Source organism: Nanorana parkeri, unplaced genomic scaffold, assembly GCF_000935625.1.
Source record: "Nanorana parkeri isolate BGI_ZX_2015 unplaced genomic scaffold, ASM93562v1 scaffold1684, whole genome shotgun sequence".
Classification (NCBI taxonomy): Eukaryota; Metazoa; Chordata; class Amphibia; order Anura; family Dicroglossidae; genus Nanorana; species Nanorana parkeri.
In genome coordinates, this window is record NW_017307952.1 from 8126 (window position 1) to 33189 (window position 25064).

The 25064-nt window shown below is 42.3% G+C and overlaps 1 protein-coding gene across 1 annotated transcript in view; it reads left to right on the forward strand.

Moving 5' to 3' along the window:
* Nucleotides 1–25064, forward strand: part of LOC108799279 (serine/threonine-protein phosphatase 6 regulatory subunit 1-like) — a gene marked incomplete at its 5' end in the record, with an annotated part of 72946 nt that overhangs the window by 3883 nt on the left and 43999 nt on the right. The window contains 8 exons of the mRNA XM_018571125.1: nt 752–917; nt 3689–3841; nt 10264–10398; nt 11014–11078; nt 11550–11665; nt 17846–17931; nt 21137–21226; nt 21303–21400. Coding sequence (XP_018426627.1) covers nt 752–917; nt 3689–3841; nt 10264–10398; nt 11014–11078; nt 11550–11665; nt 17846–17931; nt 21137–21226; nt 21303–21400 — 909 coding nt within the window. The remainder of the gene's footprint in view (nt 1–751; nt 918–3688; nt 3842–10263; nt 10399–11013; nt 11079–11549; nt 11666–17845; nt 17932–21136; nt 21227–21302; nt 21401–25064) is intronic.

The window sequence follows — 25064 nt, forward strand, 5'->3', positions numbered from 1 at the left end:
CCATTCTTTTAAATCTTTTTTTTTCCACTTAGCTTTATTGCTATCACATAGGGGACTAACAAGCCCCCTTTGTGATAGCCAATTTTCAGTGTCAGATCCTCTTTATGGAGACATCATGGGTCTTTAAGACCCCTAATGTCACCTAGGGACCCCCAGAGAAGCTGATGAAGCGCAGATCTGCTTCACCAGCTTATCTTCGGTTTCTGTACCGGAGAGTGACAGAGGAATGTGGAAGTGATGTAATACACATCACTTCCTGCATTCCGAAGAGGAGGAGGAGATCAAACTGAGATCGTGTATTGATCTCCGGCTGCAGAGCTGCTGTGCTGGTCCCGGGCTCGCACCCTGAACGCTTGTATGTTAACAGCCATCGCTGGCTGTTTACATTCCAGGCTGATTTCCCGCTCGTGCCCGCTGACTAGTGGGCACGGGATTGGACGTTAAAACCGCACACCCGCACTCGAAGCAGCAGGTGGTTAAAGTAGCTTATTGCATTTAGCCCATTGTTTTTGTTTGGTTTTTTTTTTGCTGGCTTTTCCTTTCCCAATCCCAAGTTCTCTTATACAGGGGGTTGCTTGCATTAAAAACAAAAATCTGTGTAATATTTATTTACATTTATATTTATGTGGTGTTTAGTTTTAAAGTTGTGAAGTTTTGATTTTAAAAAGGTTCCTATGCTGGTTTTTGTTTTTATATATTTTTTTCCATATATTTTTCTCTTTTGATTTGTGTATCCTTGGTTCTTTTGCAGAGCTGAGCTGGGTGGATTAACTGCCTTCTACTGCACCCTGGAAGGGCTCGAAATGGATGCCTCTGGATTAGATGGGTCCTCTAATACCCAGGCCAGTTTAGGCACACTAATGGCTATCAAGCAGCGTTTACCAGAGTTTCATCAACTTCTTATTGATCCACCTAAGGTATACCTACATGCTTGTAACTTTAACATGTATGGGATGTTTAAGTCATTAGGTTAGTGTAATTCATTTACATTTTTTGTAGTGGGAAGACATTATAGTCTGTCACCTTGTCCATTGAGGAGCACAGGAAATTATACATTTTGCATTATAGTACCACTTACAGGAGGATTGGACCCTGGCAAACTGTAGGCCAACCATGGGAATAACCCTCCTACCAGCATGTCTCACTTTTTTGTTAATTTTAAGCTGCTGCTCAATGGATCCGACCGTCCGGGATCGCCTCAGTAAGCGATCCGGGCAGGGCATAATCAGGCAGCCGCAGTGCCCCTTAAACAGGCATATTGGAAGCAGCCGTCTAATAAGCCTGTTTAGAGGCCACTGCCTGATTGTAACTGGCCCAGATCGGATGCCCAGGCGATCTGGGACAGTCGGATCTATTTTCATTGGTGGTCCCTGAACCTGGGCTCATGTGTCAGCAGAGAGGGCCCTGCGTGCCATAGGTTCGCTACCACTGTCCTAGATCTTAGTCACTGCTTCTTTCGGACAGACTAATTCCCCAATTGTCATCCCTGCTAGACCCCGAAAGGATGCACTGGCTTCTCTTTCCACCATCTATCACTAGCTCGGGCATACCAGCATATGCAAGCCTATGGTCTCAAAGATCGGGTTCCAACTTTTCCTGTCAAGGTGCACTCGAGTATTTTTTGGACTTTTGGCATCCGGCAACTGTTGCTCAGGTTTGTAAGGCTGCCATCTGGACTTTTGGTAACACAATCTCTAAATTTTAGGTGGATGGTTCTGGCTCATCTAATTGCGGCTTTGGGTGCAAGGTACTTTAGGCAGCTATTTGAGCTGCAGGCATCCCCCAATTCTCTTGTTTTCTTTGGGCCTGTTAGTGTTTATTTGTTGATGCCCACCCCTCAGTTGGACGGCTTGTGGACATCTCAAAAGTTTACTGTGACAGACTTAAGCTGGACATACATAAGCGATTTTAGTCAAGAACCGTCCGAAATTTGCATTGTGGGTACTGATGTCGGCACCCTTAGTGCCGACATCAGCTAATCGAAGGAGCCAGTTAGAAAATCTTCAAATGAACAGAGTGGGCAGCCAATCTGCTACCGTCTCTCTCCGGGTAATCTGACAGTGGTTGGTGGCTACTGTTAGAATACAAAGGCAACAACAGGCCTTCTGATGGAGGATTTTTTTTTCCATTTTTTTTTTTCAGCCTGCAGTTTGAACGAAAAAAATAAGTGTATGGCCAGCTTTACTATATCACCCAATGGATGGTAAAGAAAACTGGATTTTTGTAGACATTGAAAATGTACTGAAAAGCCTTACGTTAACAATCATGCTTTCAGTAATGCTTTGCTACAAAACTGAAGCATGCTGGTAATAGGAGGCTGTTATTTTCCCTTCTCCTGCAGAGCAGGACTGTGGTGTGTTGCAAAGCTGTATAAATCTCAGGACAGAAATACAAACCCTTTGGGAAGGTACTGCAGCTCTTATATGTATTCCACTTATCTGGATTTCAGCTTTAAAAAAAAAAAAAAAAAAAAATTGCTTCAGTTTTTCTAGTGTGGTCTGTAAATTTCAATGAGGTGCTTTTGAGGAGAGCAAGAACTGGAGCGGTTTTATTATCTCAAAAGTTTTTTGAGAAATATAAATTTTCCACACCTAGGCAATATTTACTGTATGTTTGTACATGTTGGGAGATAACTTACTTCAGATAATATAACAAATGCTGACATCTGTAAAAAAATAAGTAAAGGCAACTGGACCAGCTTTCTCAATTCAAAATGACTTGCTCAAACATTCTCTGGGAATAAATCTGGTTAATGTTGCTCCAATCCACATAATCTGTTAGTCACAACCAGGTGTTTGTATTTGCTTAATTGGCGCTAGGAGGTATTAACCTGCCCAGAGAGGTGTTAAAACAGCATTGTATGTGGCAGACAATAGATGTCTCATCCCCCACCTCTATTCAGACCAGAGGGTTTGGGTCTTCTATGCCGTGCCATACACTGGTATAGCTACTGTTTTGTTACACCGACAGTGTATGCAGTCCAGTGCGGTGAGAAGTGCTCAGAATTGTATGTCGGTGAAACAAAACAGCAGCTACACCAGCGTATGGCACAGCATAGAATAGTCAATCCCTCTAGTCAGTATTCAGCAGTATGCCTACATCTAAAAGAAAAAGGTTACTCCTTTGAAGACAGTCAAGTACGCATCCTAGACAGCGAGGAGGACTGGTTTAAAAGAGGTGTGAAAGAGGCTATTTATGTAAAAATGGAGGAGCCAAGCTTGAATCGAGGGGGGGGCATGAGACATCTATTGTCTGCCACATACAATCCTATTTTAACACCTCTCTGGGCAGTTTAATAACACCTCCTATCTCCAATTATGCAAATTCAATCAACACCTGGTTGTTACTTACAGATGATGTGGATTGGAGCAACATCATATTTCACCATCACCATATTTATTCCCAGAGAATTTTTGTACAAGTCATTCTGAATTGAGAAAGCTGGTCGGATGTCCAGTGAAACGTCTTCCAGTTGCCTTGACTTATTTTTTACAGATATACCATGACCTGGATGAATGAGAACCTTCACAAATGCTGACATTGTGCATTTGGGAATTGATCCTGTTTGCCAGCTCTATATACTTTTATAAAGTAGTTTAGAAAATTATTCTAGCCATCCTTTATTCCCATGATATATTTGTCTGAATGTAAGCATCTTAATAGAATTAATTTCTTTTTCCTTTTATAGAAACAAAGTTTACTTACAACTTGGGGTGTTCTTGATCCACCGTTGGGGAATACGCGTCTCCATGTGGTGAAATTGCTTGCTAGCACAATAAATGCAAATAACAGGGCTTTAAACCAGGAACTTATAAAACTTGATTCCATCAATACCATGCTGGTAAATATGAATTTTCTTCAGCAAGTAGTCTCTTTTAAAGTTATGACTTCATTGTATGTAGACACTTTAAATCACAAGAGCACAAGTGTGTATTGATACAGTAGCAGTGAGCAATGAGACGTGTGTGTGTGTGTAGAGGCAGGAATCAGTGCAGTCGTGAGCAAAATGGAGATATGTGGGAGAGGTGGAGTGTAAAAGGGGGGGCGGTCAGGCACATTAAGAGTGGGGAGTTGGTGTGCACATGTGGTGCAGGGGAAGGGTGATGGGTGCGAGCTGCAGTGGTTTAGAGTGCATTGGGTTGGTGTGAAGGCACAGTGGGTGGGACCAGGCATTTATAGACAGTACTGCTGATTTAGTCTGCAGGGATCTTTGCAGATACCAGCAATCAGCACCAGAAGTCCCCCATCACTAATAACATATTTTTTTACTCCTAGCTTGCCACAGATGAACATTGCAACAGAAAGCCGGTGGCTTTGGTGCGAGTATACGGTGGAGGGGGGGAGGGTGTAAGTTGATTTAGATTGGCATAATGGTAGGTGAGGGAAAAGTTGTGGAAACATTAATATAATGCTGTTTGAATGCTTCCTTATTTTTGAAGTATGTTTTTTAATTTGATGTATAATTCTTTTAACAAGAAAAGCATCCATCTTGTAACCACTTCCGGGCCCCAATACATAAATATACGGCGGCCTGCGGAAGTGGTTATACCAAGAACACAGGTGCTGCTGCAGCCGTGTTCTTGGTGTCATTTTAAACAGCCGGTGACAGCTGTTCAGGTACAAGTGATCCGGGGTCTATACAGTCGCTGGATTGTTTGTACTGATCAGCGAATTGTGCTATCCCCTACGCTGGCTCTGCTGCCCCCGTTCGGGGACCGGCATGGCGGGACCCCCCACAACGACCGGAGAGAAATCAGCAAGCTCCTAGCTGCAGGTCTCTACTCCGATCACTGGACCCCGAAGTTATGTGTTTTACATAACTGCCGGTGTCACTATTTACATTCTCCGGCTCTTGGAGCCAGTTGAGGGTGGGGAAGCAGGCCTCTGCTTCCTCAGCTTCTTTCGGATCCCTAGGTGACGGGTCTGAAAGACACTGATGTCTCCGTAAAGAGGACCTGTCACACCCTATCTGTTATTGCATAAGAGGCTTCTTGGCCCCCTATGTGATGGCAATAAGGTTAGTGTAAAAAAATATATTAAAGTAACTTAAAGTGAAAATTTTTTAAAGTCCCCCGCCCCCCACCTGCACGCACATACTTACACAAACGCGCATCGGTGCGCCTATGCAGTAAAAGCTTTTAAAGTGTCCCCTATGCTAAATTTGGGGTATTGAAGTTTTTTTGCAGCTTCATAGGTGAACGCAATTTTAAGGCTTGACATGTTTGGTATCCATTTACCTGACATGACCCCATCTTTTATATTTTACCAGAAAAATAGGTATTTGTTTCTCTGCACTAAATTTCATTTTAGTGTATTTTATCCTAAAAATACAGGTTTGGTAAACCTTTGTGCAAATACTGTGCGACATAAAAAATTGCAACTAGCATTTTTTTTATTCTACAGGGCCTCTGCATTCAGAAAATATATAATTGTTTTGAAGCTGTTTTCTAGCCAAAAATTCAGATTATCATGTGTGTGCAAATAGTACGAAATTGCTCCGGCACAGCAAGTGGTTAAACTGAGAACTTCTTCAACACATTTGCCAAGATCTAAAAGAACTATTTCAGGAAAACTTTTTCTTAAGCCTTGAACTGGGGCTACCTCCGCACTGCAAAGGTCAAGTGCTCGTTTTGACTAGGTGCTAAAAATATTTATACTCTCCCAAAGCTAGACAAGAACGAGCAGTTAGCACTTTCAGTGCACGGGTAGCCCCACTGCAAGGCGTTCTACTTTAGTTCTTCTTTAAACGTATAAAACAGCTGAGATTTAATAAGCTGAAAGTTTTTTTTTTTAAACATGGAAAGCACATGAAGACACATTTTCCCCCCATTTTTTTCATTTTTGGGCGTTTTTTTTAACGTTTAAATATGGCTCGGGGTTACTGCTTTTGGTAATGAAAATAAACCCCGAGCCACACTCGGGAATACTGCCAAGGACACAGCAGCGATCTTGATCTCTGTTTCGATGGGTTATACCGTCACATGCAGGACTAGTTCAGAAATGTCACCAGTACACTAAGATGACGTGTGCAATCAGGAAACGTCCATTTATTGGCACCCATTCCCACTCTGATGCAAGCGCTTTTCGCGCTGTGCAGGTTCCCCTTCATCAGGCTCAGAATGACCAGATGAAGAGGACCCTGCGCAGCCCTGAAAGTGGTGGCATCCGAGTGGCTATAGTGTCAATAAATGGACGTTTCCTGGTTGCACAAGTCATCTTGGTGTTGGTGACATTTCTGATCATGTATCTGTATTTACGGCGCCAACCGAGGTCACTACGAGCACCCATTTACATTTCTATTGTATATCGGGTAAGGAGTACAGCAAGACATCCCTCTACTTGCAGGACTAGGACGCTAGGCACAAAAAAAGCTTGGCTCTTAGGGAGGCTCTTGCTGGTGGCCACACCCCCATCCAAGGCAGCTCAGACTGATCCTGGATGTATCGGGCCAAGGTTTTTTTTTTTTCTTCCTCTGGAAAAGATTCACAGGCTTCAGCTTCAAATTCAGGTATTGCTTTCTTGCAAACGGGTGACGTTTCGCACTTGTATGAGAGTCCTGGGTCTAGTTGGTTGCCTCCTTTTGAGCCAGGTACATGTGCTCTGATTCCGTAGAGAGAGATTCTTAAACAATGGGACAAGTCACCCTCTTCGTTGGACCAACAAATGCAGGTGAACGGGACGGTCAGAGCCGCTTTGGCTTGATTTCCCAGTTCCCATGCTCTGAAGAACAGGAGGAGGTTCATTGCGATTAAACTCTTTTACATTGGACGACTCTACTACAGGGACATCCGGTCAGGATTCAGTCAGACAATGCCACTGTGGTAGCATAAGTCAATCATCAAGGAGGTGCTCCTCGCCTATCAAGAGCATGGGACTGTCTCAAATCCTTTGTTGGGTAGAAAGATGTGTAACCGGCTCTGTCTGCTGTGTACATTCCAGGGGTTTTCAGTTGGCAGGCATTTTATCTGTCGTCAAGGCTTGGATCAAGGAGAATGGGATCTACATTCAGTAGTTTTGCTTTAGTTTTGTTAGATATTTGATGGATCTTCTGGCCTCCTGATTCATTTGGAAAGTGCAGAACTTTGTGTCCTGATTTGACCAATGACTTGGTGGTGCCGTGGGACAGGTAGAATCTCATTTATGCTTTTCCTCCTCTAAAACTTTTGTAGAGTTGCGTTTGAAGGGATGCTGGTGATTCTGGTGGCTCTCAAATGGCTTTGACGCCCTTGGTACAAAGACGTGGCGAGGCTAGTCATGGACGTCCCCTCTTGACTTCTTCCTCAACCAGACTTTTGTCCGAAGGTCCGATATTACATCCTCCTACAAGTCTCTGGCTTTAACAGTACGGCTATTGGAAGGCAGGTGCTGAGATGGGGGGGGGGGCGGTTGTCTGAATCTGTGATCCCTGCTATGCTTAAAGCATTTAAGTCTACACCTCAAAAAATTATATCCTTAAACCTGGAAATCTGCATTTCTTGGTGTGAGGGGCTTAGTATTTCTCCTCGTGCCTTTTTGGCTGCTCAGATTTTTGCCTTTTCGTTGGCTTTAAATGTCAAATTCCTTGGTTTGTACCTCCCTTTTTTTTTTTTTTTATTCAAGGTGTTTTTCATGTTTCAGCTCCAGTTAAGTCTCCTTTGCCTCAGTGGGACCGAAAATTTGGTTCTCTTGGCTTCACAGAATTCTCCTTTTGAGATAATTCACGATGGTGTTGCAGAGAGTTTTGGAATAGGTGCCTCATGTGTAAACCTCCATTTTTGATTTTGCACAAAGAGGAGATAGTTCTTCGTCCTAGATGTTCCTTTCTTCCTAAGGCAATATCTGATTTCTATCTCAATGAGGATATTTTACCCTCACTTTGTCCTCGTCCAGCGCATCCTAAAAAAATAGTGGTCATCTTTCTGGATGTAGTTAAGGCGGTGCAAGTTTGTCTGCTACTAAATCTTTCCGTAAGTCAGATTCTTTTTTTGTGATTTACTGAACCCACAGCAAGGAGAAGAGGCTTCTACAGCTACCATTTCTTGTTGGCACATACAGATAATTGATTAGGCTTATGCTCTTCTAGGACAATCTCTCCACCGTTTCCGGTTACTTACTACTACCCAGTTCTACTCATGGTGTGGTTAGCACCTCATGGGCTTTTAAACATCAAGCACCTGTTTCTTAAGTCTTTGAGGTGATTACCTGGTCGTCAGCACACACTTTTTTACTCTTTTTTTTTTTTCTTTAGAGGTGATGTTGCATCTGCAAATGTTTGCTATTGTCGCAGATTTTTACAGGCGGCTGCTTAGTTTGTGTGAGCTGGGGTTTTCTGGTTAATTTTTAATTGGTTCTCCCCCTCGGTGTACACTGGCCTGAGACATCCCATCGGTACAGTTATCAAGTTCTGCGATGTGTTCCTCAATGAATGAAAGAGAAAATAGGATTTTTTTTTCTTTTTCTCTGCTTTCATTGAAGGACACAGCACGCTTTGGATCTTTGTGCCTTAGTTCTACTGCTTTGTGACTGAGCTGCCTTGGATCGGGATGTGGCCACCAGCAGGAGCCACCCCTAGCGCAGAGCTTCTTTTTTTGTGTCTACCGTCCTATTCCTGCAAGTGGCGGTATAACTCATCGGTACAGAGATCAAGATCTCCGCTGTGTGCCCCAGTGAACGCAGAGAAAAAGGATTTTACTGTGAGTACATAAAATCCTATTACCGGAACGCTTAAGTCTGAAGGCTAACTTAATAACTGAATCCTAATGACCCACTGCCCATACTAACTAAACCTCCCTGCACTTATCTTAGGTCAACATGCAGTGGCACTAGGTCGGGGAAGCCTCACTGCAGACTTTTAAGTAGACGGCTGTGAAGAACCCAGTACCCCTGGCATTCTGCAAGCTGACACCATTTCCCTGCAACCCAGCACCATTGATACTGAACCTCCCTGCTCCCAGCACTCCTGACACTGAACCAAACACACCAGACACTGCACCTTTCAGCCACCCAGCAACTCTTCCACTTCATACTCCATGACTGCTCCCCCTTGTCGCCTGGAGGGACAAGCAGAAGGGAGAGACTGATCATCTCTTCGTGCTTCCTTTTAATTCTGTTGAAATCGCTTCCTCCCCAGTGCAGCCTGTAGAGGCCAGTCTGTCCTGTGACCTCTGGGGGTTTTGTGTACATTGTGTGTGTTCCTAGGGAAAGAGGTGCACACTGGACTGAGTAAAAGGCAAGTCAAGTACTCAGATGTTAAAAACCCATCTACTTCCTCCATTACTACAGAACGCTTCCAATGCAGCAGCCATTTTCTAAGAAGTCCAACATTCAAATCTATTCTTTCTTTTACTTTTAAAGTAAGTAGTTTATTTGAAATACATCACAATTATTATTCCTCCCTCCTAAGCTATTAAACCTTCAATATTGTTGTGAACATGCAACCTATAGTAGACTGAAGCTATGGAGGAAACTAAAACTCACCATTATTATTCCTCCCTCCTAAGCTATCAAACCTTCTATATTGTTGTAAACATGCAACCTATAGTAGACTGAAGCTATGGAGGAAACTAAAACTCACCATTCCTTTTCCCCGAAAATAAGACCTACCCCGAAAATAAGACCTAGTACTATTTTTGGGAATTGCTAAAATATAAGACCTACTCTGAAAATAAGACCTAGTTGTGACCATTCCCAGGGCCGGTGGTGGCATAAGGGGGAACTTGGAGAGCCGCAGGAGAGAATCAGCGGTGCCAACGAAGCCAGCGCTAGAGGAAGCGAGGCGGCACCGGAGGGAGCAGAGCCGCATAAGCCGATGCTTTCTTTTTAGTGCCGACTCCTGTCACAGGCGGAGTGATGCCAAATGCAATCCGCCTGTGAGGAATCGATAGTGAAAGCGCGCTTCGCTCATTCTGGCCAGCGATTGGTTAGCAAATTGCTCTTGGAAAGGTACAGCACCCCTGATTGCCCTGATCACCATATTTTGTACATGAATACATGTAGACTTCTCTACATGCATAAGTGTGGATTGTTGTACATTTAAAAAAAGACCTACCCCGAAAATAAGACCTAGTGTGGTTTTTTGAGCCAAAAAAAGATAAGACAGTGTCTTATTTTCGGGGAAACACTGTATTATTCCTCCCTCCTAAGCTATTAAACCTTCTATATTGTTGTAAACATGCAACCTATAGTAGACTGAAGCTATGGAGGAAATTAAAACTCCTAAAATCTGCATGTCGTAAAGGGACCAAACTCCTTTTTTTTTTTAACACTTTTGTATCTTTGTTTCAGAATCTGTATTTCAAGTACATGTACAATAACTTCTTGCACTCACAAATTGAGGTCTGCATCACAACGGTTTTAAATTCAATCCCTATTCAAGAAACCAATGAAAACGATGTCCAAGAGAATGAACTGGTTAAATATGTAAGGATGTTTCATTTGAATTATTTTGAGTATTTTTTTAAAGTCTCATATTTTGAAGTGACTTTGAAGTGTGTTTTGTTTTTATATTATAGGACCTCTAAATGTTGAAACGCATAAAAGCTTTTACATAGTTCTGTGATTATTTTTTTAAGTTTCTTTTCAAATTTTGAAATGGATGGAATAGAAAAGGCTTATAACCTCCGTTTTGTATTCTATGCCACTGTTGGAACACTTTGACTTTGTGAAAGTGACCAGAGAGACAAAAAGTGAGGCATGAACCCCAGACAACAGTAAAAGGAAACAAACTTCTTCAAAACAAAGAAACCCAAAACATAAATTACTTGTCAGTTTTTTTTTTTTTGTGAGAGATGTTCATTAAAGGCGATACACTACAAATATCTAAAGTTGGTATCTAGAAATGTCTACATATAAATTTAGGTCTATCCTGAAGTGCCCATGAAGGCCTGAACCTGTAACTTTGTATTTGGTTAATACTGAGTTCAGAAAATAACATTGTGCTTGTTGCCTTGTCTTGTTCTTATGGTTTTAAAGAGCTTCATAAAGTAAACAGTTTTGTTGGAATCATTACTTTTTGTTTTTTTGTTTTAATGCCAGCTTTTACAGAAATGTCAGCTTGTACAAAGGATACTTTCTGCATGGGAGGATAATGAAAAAGAACAGTGAGTTGTTATTGTGTTTTTGTTTTTTTGCTTATTGAAAACACTGTTTTTAGTTTCATTTTGTGTGGGTACCAGGGATAGCCACCACACTCTCTATTTGTAAGGTAAATGCCTGAGTGCTCATCCACAAAAATATCCATAATAATCCAAATTGAGTATAGAGGCACTTTCTGGTTCTGCAGCAGAGGGAAGACCCAAGTGTGTGTATATACAGTATGTGTATAGATTTCATAGTATAGTAAAATGCGCACAGGGTTTTTTAAACTCGTAGGCTATTAAATATAGTTGCACAGTTGAACATCCTTCCTGTGTGTGGGCGCTTGTTTGTATTGCTAAGAAACTGGAGAAGAGGCCCACAACTTATTATGCAGGTGTGTGTATTTGCAGTCCATTAGAATGTTTGTTTGTAAAACCTGTATTTCGGTTACACAACCCATGTTGCTATTACATCAGTTTTTAAATGTTTTTTAGGTCAGGAGGTGGACGGAGGAAAGGTTTTATGGGGCATCTCACCAAAATCGCAAACGCATTGGTGCAAAGCTCAGAAAAAGGACACAATGCATCGCTTGTTGGGCAGCTGATTAAAGGTGAGGACAGCAAATTGATTTAAATAATCACTGAAGATCTGTTGAGAAAATAAAGCAGGAGTTCGCTTTTTAGTGTAATGCTATGTTGTATGGAGAAATAAAAACTTGAAAGATTTTTGCTCCACCTTAATTTTTTCAGTAACTACTTGAAAACTATTATGAAATCCTTCTTTTTTTTTTTTTAAACGCTTTGAATTTCCAATTGGTAAAGATGCATACAGTAAGCTTGTTAGATACTGTAGAGAAACATTTCACAAACCAGTAATTTTCCAGTGGTTTTTTTTATTTTTCTTTTGGAAATTTTCATTGTTCTAGGGAGGAGGGGATGTAATAGTATAGATGCTGCAGCTCAGGTTTGATGTAAAATGGTTTTCTGATATGTCATTCATCTTAGTCCTTTAAGCCCCGTTCACACTTGGGAATAGAGGCTCATCCCATAACGCTTTCAAACTTCTCCTTGAAACTCATGGTCTGCTGCGGTTGGGCGATCCTGTACAATAATATACTAGGAGACCTCGAGAGGTATTCTCCAGAGATGACTGCCATCTACCTGTGCCACGTGATGCCCTGGCACAGGTACATCGATGATATTATGATTCCGTGGTCTCGATCGGTGGAAGAAATAAGACTTCGTAAAACTTCTAAATCAGAACACCTGGAATCTAAAATTTACGTTTGATTAAGTCTGCATTCCCTTTCTAAATATTTTTATTTGTAAGGATTAGAATGGTAGGCTATACACTAAATTGTATCGAAGGGAAACGGCAAGCAATAAACTTTTACTAGCAACCAGCAGCCACCCCAGTCATGTAGTGAGGAATATTCATTATGGGGAATATTTAAGGATTAATAGAAACTGCTCTAAAGACGAGGCTTTTTAGAAAGAAGTACAAAAACTGAGAATTAGATTGGATAGAAGAGGATATGGAAGGGAACCCCTCACCAATGCCTATAAAAGTGAGGGAAAAACGAAGGCCTATTCAAAGTACAAAGGATTGAAAAGAAAATAGTGCAGAATCAGGGCCGCTGCGTTTTGTAACTACATTATGTACACCGCAAGAGGAGATGCAAAATATACTTCAGAAGCATTGTTACCTATTATTAAAGGGAGATGATGTATCCAAATCATTAGTTCCAAACTTCCCTATGAAATCATTTAGTAGATCTAGGTTCCTGAAGAATTTACTAATGAGAAGCAAATATAATGCAACTAAAACCGAAACAATGTTTTAAATCCTGGGCCACTTATACGTGCCAAGAATGTGAGTTCTTCCCCTATTTGCAGATAGGTTCGACAATCACCATACCGAATGTAATTATTTTGTACCTCGACATTTTGCCAGTTGCAATACAGAGGGCATTGCCTATCTTTTGACGTGCCCTTGTGGTATGTATTACATAGGCAAAACTAAGAGCTTTTAAAAAACTAATCTCTGACCAAGTGGAAGATATAAAAGCCTATAACCTGCTGTCACCTATAACAAGGCATTTTGCCTCCAAACATAAAGGTTTTCCTAGTGGTCTGAAATACTGTACGTTAGAAAGAATCCATAGCAAACAAGCTATATTGTAATGGACTGGGTGAAACCTATATCGCGTGTATGCACTGCATTTAAGATACCTACTGTTAATATGGCATTTGAAGTTGCTGTGTAACACGGGCACCTGCAGTGGCGGCGCCTCAGGACGCACAGAGCTTCATTGACTAATTTTAAGGCTTCCCATCAACATTTACCTGCATATACTCCTATTATGAACAATTTGCTGGAGAAAATGAACTACAGTAGCTGGTCGGCACTGAACTTTGCATTACAATATCTCTTGCTTGCTATGTTGCACATATGCAAGGATAAAACAAGCCATATTGGATAATTTTATACTCGGATACAAACTGTTGAGATTTTTGCTACTTGCAAGGATATACATGACACATAAGGCTGGCTTGGAGCTTTGCACTATAGCACTCTGTGTCTGCCACTTTGTATAGACTAAGAGAAACCATTTTGGATCTGCTCACATGTAAATACAAATCAAACTATAATGGCTATGTTGTCTTTAATATACATAGATATTTCCCCAGTTATCTTCCAGGACAGCCAATGAAAGGGCTCCGCCCACCTGAAACAGGAAACTCATCCACATTAGATAAAAAAAAAAGACACATCTACAATCCCACCTCAGGTTTTTTTTTTTGGTGTTTCCTCCGGCTAACAGGAACATCGTAACGTTTATTTTTATTCAGGCCATCGTGCTAGTTGCAGGGGTCTCCCACATTATGCGGTCTCAAAACACTGGGACAGAGGAGCCTGGAGATTTGGCATATGTGGGTTTCCGAATTGGTCCCGCAACCGATTGATGGTGCCAAGGTTTCCCTCCATAATTCAAGGGGTGGCAACCATCCTCCAAGGCGCAAGTTGACTTCAGATGAAGTTCCCCCTGTGTGTGTTTTCAAATAACTGTGGTTATGATCCTCTCCAGGCCTCCCCTTCCTTGTGTGCCCTTTGACCATTGGGAGGCTGAAGGAGTCGCAACCAGGGAGTCCAATGCCTCCCCCTGCTTGAGAAAGTATGGTGATGGAGATGTCTCATGGGAGCCTCCCTTACCTCCTCCCAGTTGCTGGCAACAGTCGGTAATGACAGGGCCTTACGTTTGCCTTGGTGCTGTGACCTGATCCTCCGGATGGGGGGGGGTTGGGGGAAGGGGAGACTTGTTCTGCTTTCAGGGGCGAGGATGTGGCAGACTATCGTCAGCTTCGGCTGGCGTGCAGGAAGTGATTTCACAAAGGTGACGCACATCGGGTGTTGGTAGGCGGAACAGGCCGCATTTGTGTTCCAGCGCTGTGCGGTGGAATGCTCAAGGGGAATCATTTGAGGGGCAAGTGAGCAAGGCACCAGCATGGGTGCGGAGGCTCTTGCTGCGCTCATGGCCACGCTACTCGAGAGAGACACCGACATATTGAAAGACCTGGCTGGGTCCGCTTTGCTTTGGGAGGGCAGGTGGGGGTGGCTCTCCATGGCATCCTGGGTGTCTATTGTGTGGCACTGGGTGATAAGTGGTGGCCTTGAGCACAAGGTGCTGAGTGCGTTTTTCTTGTCTTCACAGGTCAAGGCCTTGGATACAAAGCCCCTTGCTCAAGCTGGTACTTCCCGCCCGAAGGGTAGAAGATGCGCCTCTTGTAACATCAAGCTGGCGTCATCTTGGAATGTTTGAACAGGACCTTTTGAACAGGAATGTTCAAAGGACTTATGGACACCATGCGAGAAGAAATGGTCTCTACATGTCTTTCTGCTCCATAATACAGAGTTCTGCTGGGCCAGGTCCCGGGGCACAGAGCAATCCGTGCACTTCGGGGGGAAGGTGGCTCGAGTGTGTACACTGATAGTTTATTCGGTGGTGAGGCACCTAGCGATTTTGTTCGGATTCCCCACAGGGACCAGACGATCTGATGCTTCTGAGGATGAGGATTCTGATGCTGAATTTCAGGAACCAAATAGGGCAAAATACTTGTTCCCCCACTTTTGAAACCGGGAAATTGTTGAAAGCCATTTGGGATACATTGGGGTTTAAAGAGGAGTTAAAGGAGCTCTTGGTACATAAGATGTACAAGGGGCTCCAGACAAAGAAGGACACTCTCGGTTCATAAGTCCCTGAAAGATATGATTCTATCAGAATTGGAACAACCTGAAAAGAGGATATTCTTTTCTTCCAGCCTTAAGCACAGATTTCCCTTTTACAGAAGAGGACGCAGGTATTTGGGAGAAGTGCCCAAAACTCGACGCCTCACTTTCTACTGTTTCTAAACAGTCACACCTATCTTTTGAGGATATGGGGGCATTAAAAGACCCCATGGACAAAAAGGCAGAGTTTTTACTCGGGGATGGCTACCTGAACAGGGAGAAGTTCCAGCTGGTCCCTTTGCAAACTTTGAAGTACTTGGTGTACTGGATAGACACCAAAAGCAGGCTAGTCTCCCTCAGGAGAAGATCTCCTTGCTAAGTGGGGAAGCAATGAACCTATGTTTGACGAAGCCTCCTGCAGGTCAATCATGAGGTTTCTGGGGTTGATGACGTCAGCCATGCCGGCGGTCTTCTGGGCACAGTTGCATTCCAGGCCCCTTCAGAACTTTCTCTTGAGTCATTGGGAGGACAGCCAGAGTGCTCAGGCAAGATGTTACAGACAGAGTAAAACACTCCTTACTTTGGTGGACGGGCAGTCAGAACCTGGGGGGAGGTTGTGGAGTCAACCAGAACCACTCGGGGTCACCATGGATGCCAGCGCTGGGGAGTGGAGAGCCCACCTTCTCATTGGCCTGGGGTTGTGGGATCATATTTGGCGAAACAAGTCGTTCCATATGAGAGAGTTGAGGGCAGGAAGCCTTGGCCCTCTTACATTTTCAGCATCAGAAAGAGGGAAAACACATGCTAGTACTCTCGGACAACACCACAACACTGGCTTAGGTAAACAGACAAGGAGGTACCAGGTCACAGGCCTTAGCAAACAAGATCTTGTCTTGGACAAAAAACAAGCTACTTTCTCTGACAGCGGTTCATTAGAAAGGGAGCATGAATTGTTTGGCAGATAACCTCAGCAGGAGGGAATTGCAGAAAACAGAGTGGTCCCAGGACACACACACCTTCCATTTTATAGTCGAGACTTGGGGGTTGCCAGAGGTAGATCTGTTTGAGTCAGCAGCAAACAAGAAGGTGGAACGGTTCTTCTACCTCACAGAGAACGACAGGTCTTGGGATGGACGCCTTTGCCATTTGGAAGCTGGAGAGGGAGGAAACTGGTTTGATACTAATAGTGCCATTTTGGCAAAAGAGGCCTTGGTTCATGGCCCTTCAGGATCTGCAAAGGGAAATCCCTTTGCCCCTACCGCCGAAGGTGGATCTATTGACACAGGTCTGTGAGTCACCTGCAGGTGCGTAATGGCCTGGTTTCTGAGAGGCCAATTCCAGAAAACAGTAGGTCCCCCGACGCTACAACGCTTCCGGTTCGAGTAAAAATAGTGGTGCTCGCAGTGACAATCACGGATGGCGCCGTGTACAACAGTCAATGAACGATATAAATCACCAGTACTCCGTAAATGAAATTTTAAAAAAAGTCAATTTATTTGGGCTAAATGTCGCACACATTGCATAATCCAATGTTTCGGGACCACGCAGGGTCCCTTCATCTGGGCAGAGATGCTCTGCCCAGATGAAGGGACCCTGCGTGGTCCTGAAACGTTGGATTATGCAATGTGTGACTAAACAAGTAGAGAATAGTTAAAGTCCTTTCAAGCTTTTTGTTGCTGTCTGTGTCCCCACTAATTCTCCTTCTGTTCCTGTTATGGACACACAAAAAGGAGTTGAGTGGTAATCTCTAAAGTGAGGAGAAGTCACCATTTCAGATGAAATTGTGCGATTAGATTTTTATCTGTCTCACAAACAGTCTGTCCCAAATTCAGTTTTAAACAAGCTGTTTGCACAGCAAATTAGTACTTTTGATTTCTGAAAGATATGGTTCTTTCCTTAAAATGATTGTTATATCATGTTCATGAGCCTTATAGTTTAAAGTTGATAAAATGGAAGGTTATGCTTTTCAGATGTGCATTTATAAAGACAGCAGTCCCTTATAGAATATCTGTATAGTTTAGTTTCCTTAGAAGTCATTATTAAAACTTACACTGCCTCAGTTTGATGCTGAAATTCCATTAAATATCCTATTGTAATAAAGAATTGTGGTTGTCTTGCTTGATACATTTTTTTTTTTGTATTTGGAAAAGAAATCTAATCATTGGAGAAAGGAGTTAGAACGTTCTAATGGTACAAATACATTGTGCTACAAATAACTGGTACGCTATATAAAAATGCTGTGATCATTAGTGGTATGACGTATGTAGTTTACGGCATAAGATTCAGTGTAGAGTGTTATGCAGTAGGTAACATATTGCACATTGTACAGAATGTGGCAATCCTCTGTATGCCACCTGCAGCACTGTGTACAGAATGAGTATGCAACACATAACCCTGCCGGAACACACAAACATTTGCTTGATTCGTAGTGGACATGCAGATCTGTCTGCAGTGCACATTGCACTAAACTCTGTCATGTGGCAGTGTGGGTGGGGCTACCTCACTTTTTGTGTTTTTTTTTTGTTTTTTTTTCAAAATAACTAAAGATTGTGTACATCCGCAGAACTCTTAGAGGAACAGCAGGAGCAATGGGAACATTTTGTTTCTGGATCTCTCTCGGACACCAACAAGAAGAACACTGTTGACCTTGTAAGTGTGTGTGTGTTTTATGTTGATTTTTTTTGTGTTGGCTTTTTTTCCAAAACATTTGAAAAGGCAAGCATTAGGACTTTATTCAAACAATGCCTTCAAAGAAACACTATATACTTTAACAAATGACAAATATTGACATGGTATATCTTTTCCTCACCTAAATAAGTGAAAATACTGATTTTTGTCAAGAGTAAAAATTAAGTGAGTGTCAGTTTACACCTAGTTAGCCCCCCAGCTCCGGCTAGGTCTGGAAAAACGAACTGCTCATCGCGCCGGATTGTGCAGGATCAGAGGTAATCTGAAGTAAACAGAAACATGTCTGTTTACTTCGATTTCCCCATAGACACCCATGGAGTGCGTCAGTTTCATTTTTTTCCTGCATCGTAAGATGGAGAAAAAACTACGGACACATGTCACAACAGTGACATCCACTCCTGACTGATCCTCTCCTGATCAGCCCCTGTGAAAGCGTTTTAAGGAAAATAATCTAAGTGATGTAGATTTCAAACAACGGTTTAAGTTGTCCTGGTAATTTAGTCATAGAGCTGACCATTTGATGGTAAAAGCTGTCTCCAACAATCCCAAAATATTAAGTACTAATAAGTAGGTCTTAGCAGGCTTTTATTTGTAAAATTTAAATCCACCACTGTCGGTACAGGAACCACTCTTCAAAAGGTTTCAGAATAACATACATTTAAATAGATTAGAAAGAAAGAAGACCATCATATCACAACCAGTTAATTAAATGTTCAAAATGAAAATGAATGCCATTTAAAATCGCTTGCACACCATAAGTGCCCTCCCCCCCCCAGCACTAAGGTATAACTGCAGTCTCCCGGACTATTATACTTCATCTCTGTGTGTGCAAGTAACCGTCCACCGATTTGTGATGTCATGGTGCTGTTACCTCGTTCAAGGCATTTTGTCACAGGACGACTTCCTCAGGAGCAATCCCGAGGAGGTCTGTGGCATCAAGGATAGGACTAAAACATCTGAATGGACCCTCTCCAGAAGCTTTAGTTTTGTAAAAAATGTTACTTTTGCTCACTGCCCTCTATTTTTGTGTGGCTTACCTTATCTCTAGGATAAGGGTCCTGTTTGTTCACGTGTTGAGGAGCCTCTGGCTAAAATACCGGTCTGCAGAATAGCAGTGTAAGAGACTCCGCATCCACATACCCTTTGAACACCTTCATAACCTCCCTTGACACCTTCATCAAGGAGGTCACATTGTGGGTTATTTATATATCTTCCTGTTGAGAAAACCAGTGGCTATCAGACAACATCCAAAGTATGCTTCAGACTCTATTGATTCGGCTAGATCTTCATACTCCAGAAGTAAGCTATGGAACTCCCTTATAAATTAGAGAATCTGGCCACCTTCTTGATGCTGCCCAGTTCAAGGCTTTTCTAGACTGGCTCGTTACTCTTCTGAACATTATCAAATGTTTGCAACCTACAGTACAGAATTCCGAGTCTTTTGGTAGCCTCCTTTTTTATAGCAGTCCTGTACTCCCAATTCCACTCCAGACCATTGCAACTTATTCTGCCTGTGTGGGACAAATCACACTCTCTGGATCTGCCTGTGCATCTTTCACCCAAAACCTGATGGCTCACAAATCCAACCTTGGAGTTAGGGTAGTCCTTCTGTTTGTCTGGGACATCTTTACGATGAATGCCAGCTAGATGGGTTTGGGAGGAGTCTTGAAAACCTTTTAGTCATGCAGGGGACCTGGTCAAAGGGAAGCCAAACAGCTATTGGCTTAGACTGAACTCTACATTCCTGCCCTGTCCACCGTACAAATTCCTGGTATGGACAGTTGGCACGAGGACTTCCTAAGGTGACATCTGGAGTATGGTCTCCACCAAAAAAGTGTTTCTAGATCTCTGCTGCAGGTGAGGAACACCAGATGTGGATCTTCAGATGTTCATGTTCAACACTAAGCTAAGCTAGTTTGTGTCCAGATGCAAGGATCCGTTATCGGTAGCAGTTGAATCAGTATAGTCTGATTTACGAATTCCTTCCTATTAATCTCATTCCTTGTCTGTTCCACAAGCTTGAGATGGAGGGCAACTTGGTAAATCTCGTTGCATCAAATTGGCCCAGGCGGCTGTGTTACGCAGGCATCGTTGGGCTCCTAGCGGGCTTTCCCAGATCAGCCAGACCTTCTGTCCCAAGGACTGGTTTGCCATTCTGCTTCAAGGTTACTGGCTTTGGTGGCTTGGCTGTTGAAGCCCCGGTGCTTTAGAATTTGAGTGTATAGTTAAGTGGGATGAGGTGGGGTTAGTCACCAGACAACCAAAAAGGGAGTGGATCACCTGCGAATTACTGTATTTTTCCCTGTATAAGACTATACTTTTTCATAAAAATATTTACCTAAAAATGGAGGGGCGTCTTATACATGGGGGGCCCAGAGGAGAACCGCGGTTGCGAAACTGCCGATACCTCTGCAAACTAGCCTCACGAGTGAAACTTCCGATTGCAGAGACAAGCTAACAGGTTTCCTCTAAATCATGAGCCTTATGTACCCGACTTCAGCTGATGCTGCGCAGAGCCTGTAGCCAGTGCCCAGATGCAACAGGGAGCGGTAATGTCGGAGCATTCTGAGCCCATAAAATGTCAGAAAACAAAAAAAATACCAATACCAGGAAGCAGCTATCTTACTCTGCAAAATTTAAACTGGATGTAATCAGTTATGCAAAAGAGCATGGAAAATATTGATTTCTGAATTTTGGGTAAGAAAAGTGGGGGGCATCCTATACATGGGGGCGTCTTATAGACGGAAAAATACGGTACTTTGACTTTTTTTTGTTTTTTTCCTTTTGCATCTTAATGAAGCGTTTGAATTCTACTGACTTTGGTTTCCTATCACTTTTTTAAGAGATTTTTAGTTAAACCCCCTGTATTTTCCATCTGGACATATAATGCACCCTCTACTTTAAACTGGGATTTATAAAATCTCTTCTTTCATCCAAATAGTCTAACACATACCTGGCAATCTTTTACCTACTTAAACAACACAGCACACAAGATGTCACATCTACTTAATACCAATCAGTGTGCCCTAGTAAAATCAGAAATGTTTTATAAACTTTAGAAAAGTATGCTCTAAAGTGTCAGTACATTTCTACAATGGTACAGCCTGCTTTCCATTCTATAAAATAAACTTTGTATACATCAGTGAATTTTGTGTGTATTCTACAGGTAAACACAAGAAATATGCACTCTTCCAGTGATGATGAAGATAACGACCTAAAGGAATTTAGCTTTCCCCAAGAGACTGTACTGCAGCAGGTGATGACTGCTTTATTTATTTTATACCAGGCCAAATACTGTGCCCATCATTTATTGCATGATGTGTTTTCTCCAGGCATTTGTGGACTACCAGATGCAGCAGATGACATCTGCTTTTATCGATCATTTTGGTTTCAACGATGAGGAGTTTGGAGAGCAAGAAGAAAGTGTCAAGTTAGTGTTTTTTTAATATTAATTTCTGATATTCTGTCAACTTTTTTTTTTAGCACTGCGTTAACCAGTTGCAGATATGCCACGTATGCCCATAAAAATTATGGTATAATGGATATAAGTACACATGACATTTGTAGCATGTCCTGTCTTTTTACCACTGCTTGCGCTTCCCACGCCACTTTTACAAGCAAACTATTTCATCTGTCAAAATGAGAGCCAGGATTTGCAGAGTAATACAGCAGCTGTCAGCAGCCACTGCTGTCAAGAACTGAGCTTTTGAACAATGTTCACAAAGTAATAGAATTGTTACTTTGTATTTACTCTAATTCCATTAATTTGAGATTCAACGGGGTTCACCTGCATATAGGGCTGCAGCTAACGGTTATTTTCATAATCGATTAGTTGCCCAATTTTTTTCAACTAATCGATTGGTTGCATTCAAATCTCTCTCTCCCCTTCTCTCTCTCTCCCCCTCCCCTTCTCTCTCTCTCATAACCCTTGGTTAATCCTTTTAACTCTTTTATTATTTTTAATATTTAAACTTTTTTTTTTTTGTCTTTTTAAAAAAAAATGCACAACTTTGAAATACATTTTATTTCATTTGTAAACAACATTGCAATGCTTTGTACCAGAAAGGTAATTTTAGGGTCAAAAACTGAACAAATTATAGATTTTTTTTTTATGTACAGTAACACAATTTTTACGTATATTTATATTATAGTAATTTTTGCAAGACAATATTGCCAAAAGAAAGTTTAATTTATCCCGAAAACAGTATATGTATTACTTTCATCTTAAAGTTGTCTCTCCTTGCATTCTTTTATTTTTAACCTGTGTGCAGAAGAAGCTGAAATCGAGGGTGACAGCAGTGTGACCCTCCCCTCATTCCTGACCACACTCTGTAAAGGAGATTGGACCTCTTCATAGCAGTTGTCTCACTGTCCCTGTACTTTTCTACACACGCTTACACACTGACGTGTTACCATGCTTTAGGGCAGGTAGCCAATGCATTGCAATGGACAACCAAAAAAAGATGTGCAGCATTTTTTTCTGACGCAAGCACCACAATTCATGGTAGGGCATTACCGACCATCGTTCACTGCAATGCATGTATCAGAACTGCTTTGCCTTAGTGTGTTGTGGTGCCATTTCTGCAATGCACCTCGTTGGAAAAGTGTAAACGGGCCCTTAACTTTCCTTGCACATAATTGAGTATTCTCTGAAAAGTGAATTTTCATGTTTCTTTACTAAGCTATGTGAAAACTCGCTTTGAAAAATAAACATGATTTGCTCCTCTAATAAATTAACCCTCAAAGTATCTGGAAGAAAACTTGTACTGCCCTGTCTTTAGAAAAAAATTCATTGTATGCGGGGACTCCTTTATCTTGCCCTTCGTCATATAAAGTATATATTAAAAAAAGGTTTAAAAACAAACCTTTAAAACCAAAATATAAATTGGGTCCAAAATAATTTCCTTGTTCATTGAGGGACACAGTAAGTCTTTAAACTTTGGGTTAAACCTGCCACCTACAGGAGGATTGGACACTGCAAACAGAACAAAAAAAACTGTGGCCAGACCAGGATAACCCCTCCCACTCCCAGCCTGCCTGTTGTTTTTTTTTTTTTTTTATGCTGGTGTCCTAGGGATGTCTTTTCTACCGCTCTGCTGTGTTGAGACGTTATCGTACGTTATCATTCCTCTCTACAGGCTTCTTTCTGACTGTCACCCTCAGCCTGCCTTTTTGGAGTAGCACATCTGAACCCCACTGGACTAGACATGTGGGGAAAGCCTGAAAGTTCATTGGGTGCTTTTCAGTCTCAGTTATGGTAAAAACTAACAGCGAAGTGCTCTCCAGGTTTTGGCATTGGCTGCCTTATCCCTGAAGACTCACTGAGTGGCTGGTTGGTCCAAGCATCGGGAACTACCTCAATTTGTATTGGCTCGCTTGGGTGCCATTAATCCCTGTTTCTTCCCTTTTTGCTGTGGAAGGGTTTAATGCTGTGGGACTGAGCACCGACATACTCTGGGTGGGATATTATGCAGATGTGAACACCACACTGTACTGGGTGAGGCTGAGTTCTTTATGCAAGATTTTATGACCCAAATTATCGAGTTATTTGCTGACTCCGATGAGTGACTCAAGATTCTGTTGCCTGTGGCCTGAGCAGCTTCCAAGCCATCTGCTGCAGAGACTCTAATTCTGAGTTGCTCTAGTCCTTAACTGATCTTGCCCCTGAGGAGTTGCAGTCTACTGGTACTCGTATTACCTCTTCAGCTCCTATTGATGCAGTGCACACCACTTTAAACTAGAGGATCAGCTTGTTGCTTCTACCATTGCTTTTTTCAGTCTTGGGTTGCTTAAATGTCGTAAGGATGCAAGGTCTTTCCCTTTTGCATCTGCTTTTCCAACTATTTCTCTGTGGAGATTTGAAACATCCCGACAAGCTATTTGTTCACCCTTTAGTGAGGATTAAGTACTATGTCCCCACTGAGAATGCCCATTCTAGAGCATTGTTTTTAATGGCGGGCCATGATCTTTATCCGATTCTGGTTGTGACTGGCTTTTTCCAACCATGTCTGGGTTATCAATATCCCTTAAGAGATGTAACTGCTGCCAAGGTCGATCCCTTACTTATAGAATGCATGGAGCAGATGGCTGTAACGGTTTGCTAGAAGTCTCCTGTCTCATTTTTCATGTTTGTCACATGGATCAAACGTTTGATCCACATGGCCTTCAAACCATGACCATCTTGATAGAAATTTGGATTTGTAGTTTTTGGGTCTAAACCTGTACACAGCTCAGGCCAAAGTGTTCATTCCAGAGGAGACAGAGCTTGCAGAACTTCATATTCCAGGCTTTGAGCTCTTTACATTCCAGGCATAGACAATTGGCAGACAGACTTGCTCAGCCAGCAGTTCCTGAACCCTGGGGGTGTTCCAGGACCTGTAGATAATTGAAGAATGTCACCAGCACACCAGACTGATCATTACAGCAAATAAGTGTTCATTTATTGACGTATGCCATCTCTCGTTTGCAAGCACATTCGGGGCCAGGCAGGGTCCCCTTCATCAGGCTCAGAGATGACAGTATAGAGATACAAGTAGTCATTTATATAGACATACAAATTGTGAAGTGCAAAAGAGACCACTCCCCCCACCCGCCTGGCATCATTATGTCTTCACTTGGTGTAAGTCTCGGGGCTTCACTCCCCAGTGGGTCGAATTCTGTCCTTCCTAAATTTAGGTGTAGACCAGCGTCTGACTCTCAGTACTATTAATGGTCAGGTTTCTGCCGTTTCTATTGTGTCAGAGGCTGTTGGCCTCTCACTCCTGGATTAAGATCTTTGTACAGAAGGGTTTCATGTAGCTTCTGTGGGTTCTGAATCTTATGCTCTCTGCACTGCAGAAACGTCTGGTGTGATCCTATTAGAGACATTTCTCTCTACTCTCACCCACTAGTGTACAACTATTTATCCTACATAGTAACTACGGTATATCCTATTCCATAACTTTCTAATACAATCTGCTGTAATACACATTCTTGACCACCTAGATGTCGCTTCTACACTTAATGCAGTAAATTTCTGGCTTGGCCTCTTGACGGCGATGGAAAGGAAAAGAAAGATTTACAAAGTAACACTTACAAACGTTATTGATTCAAAT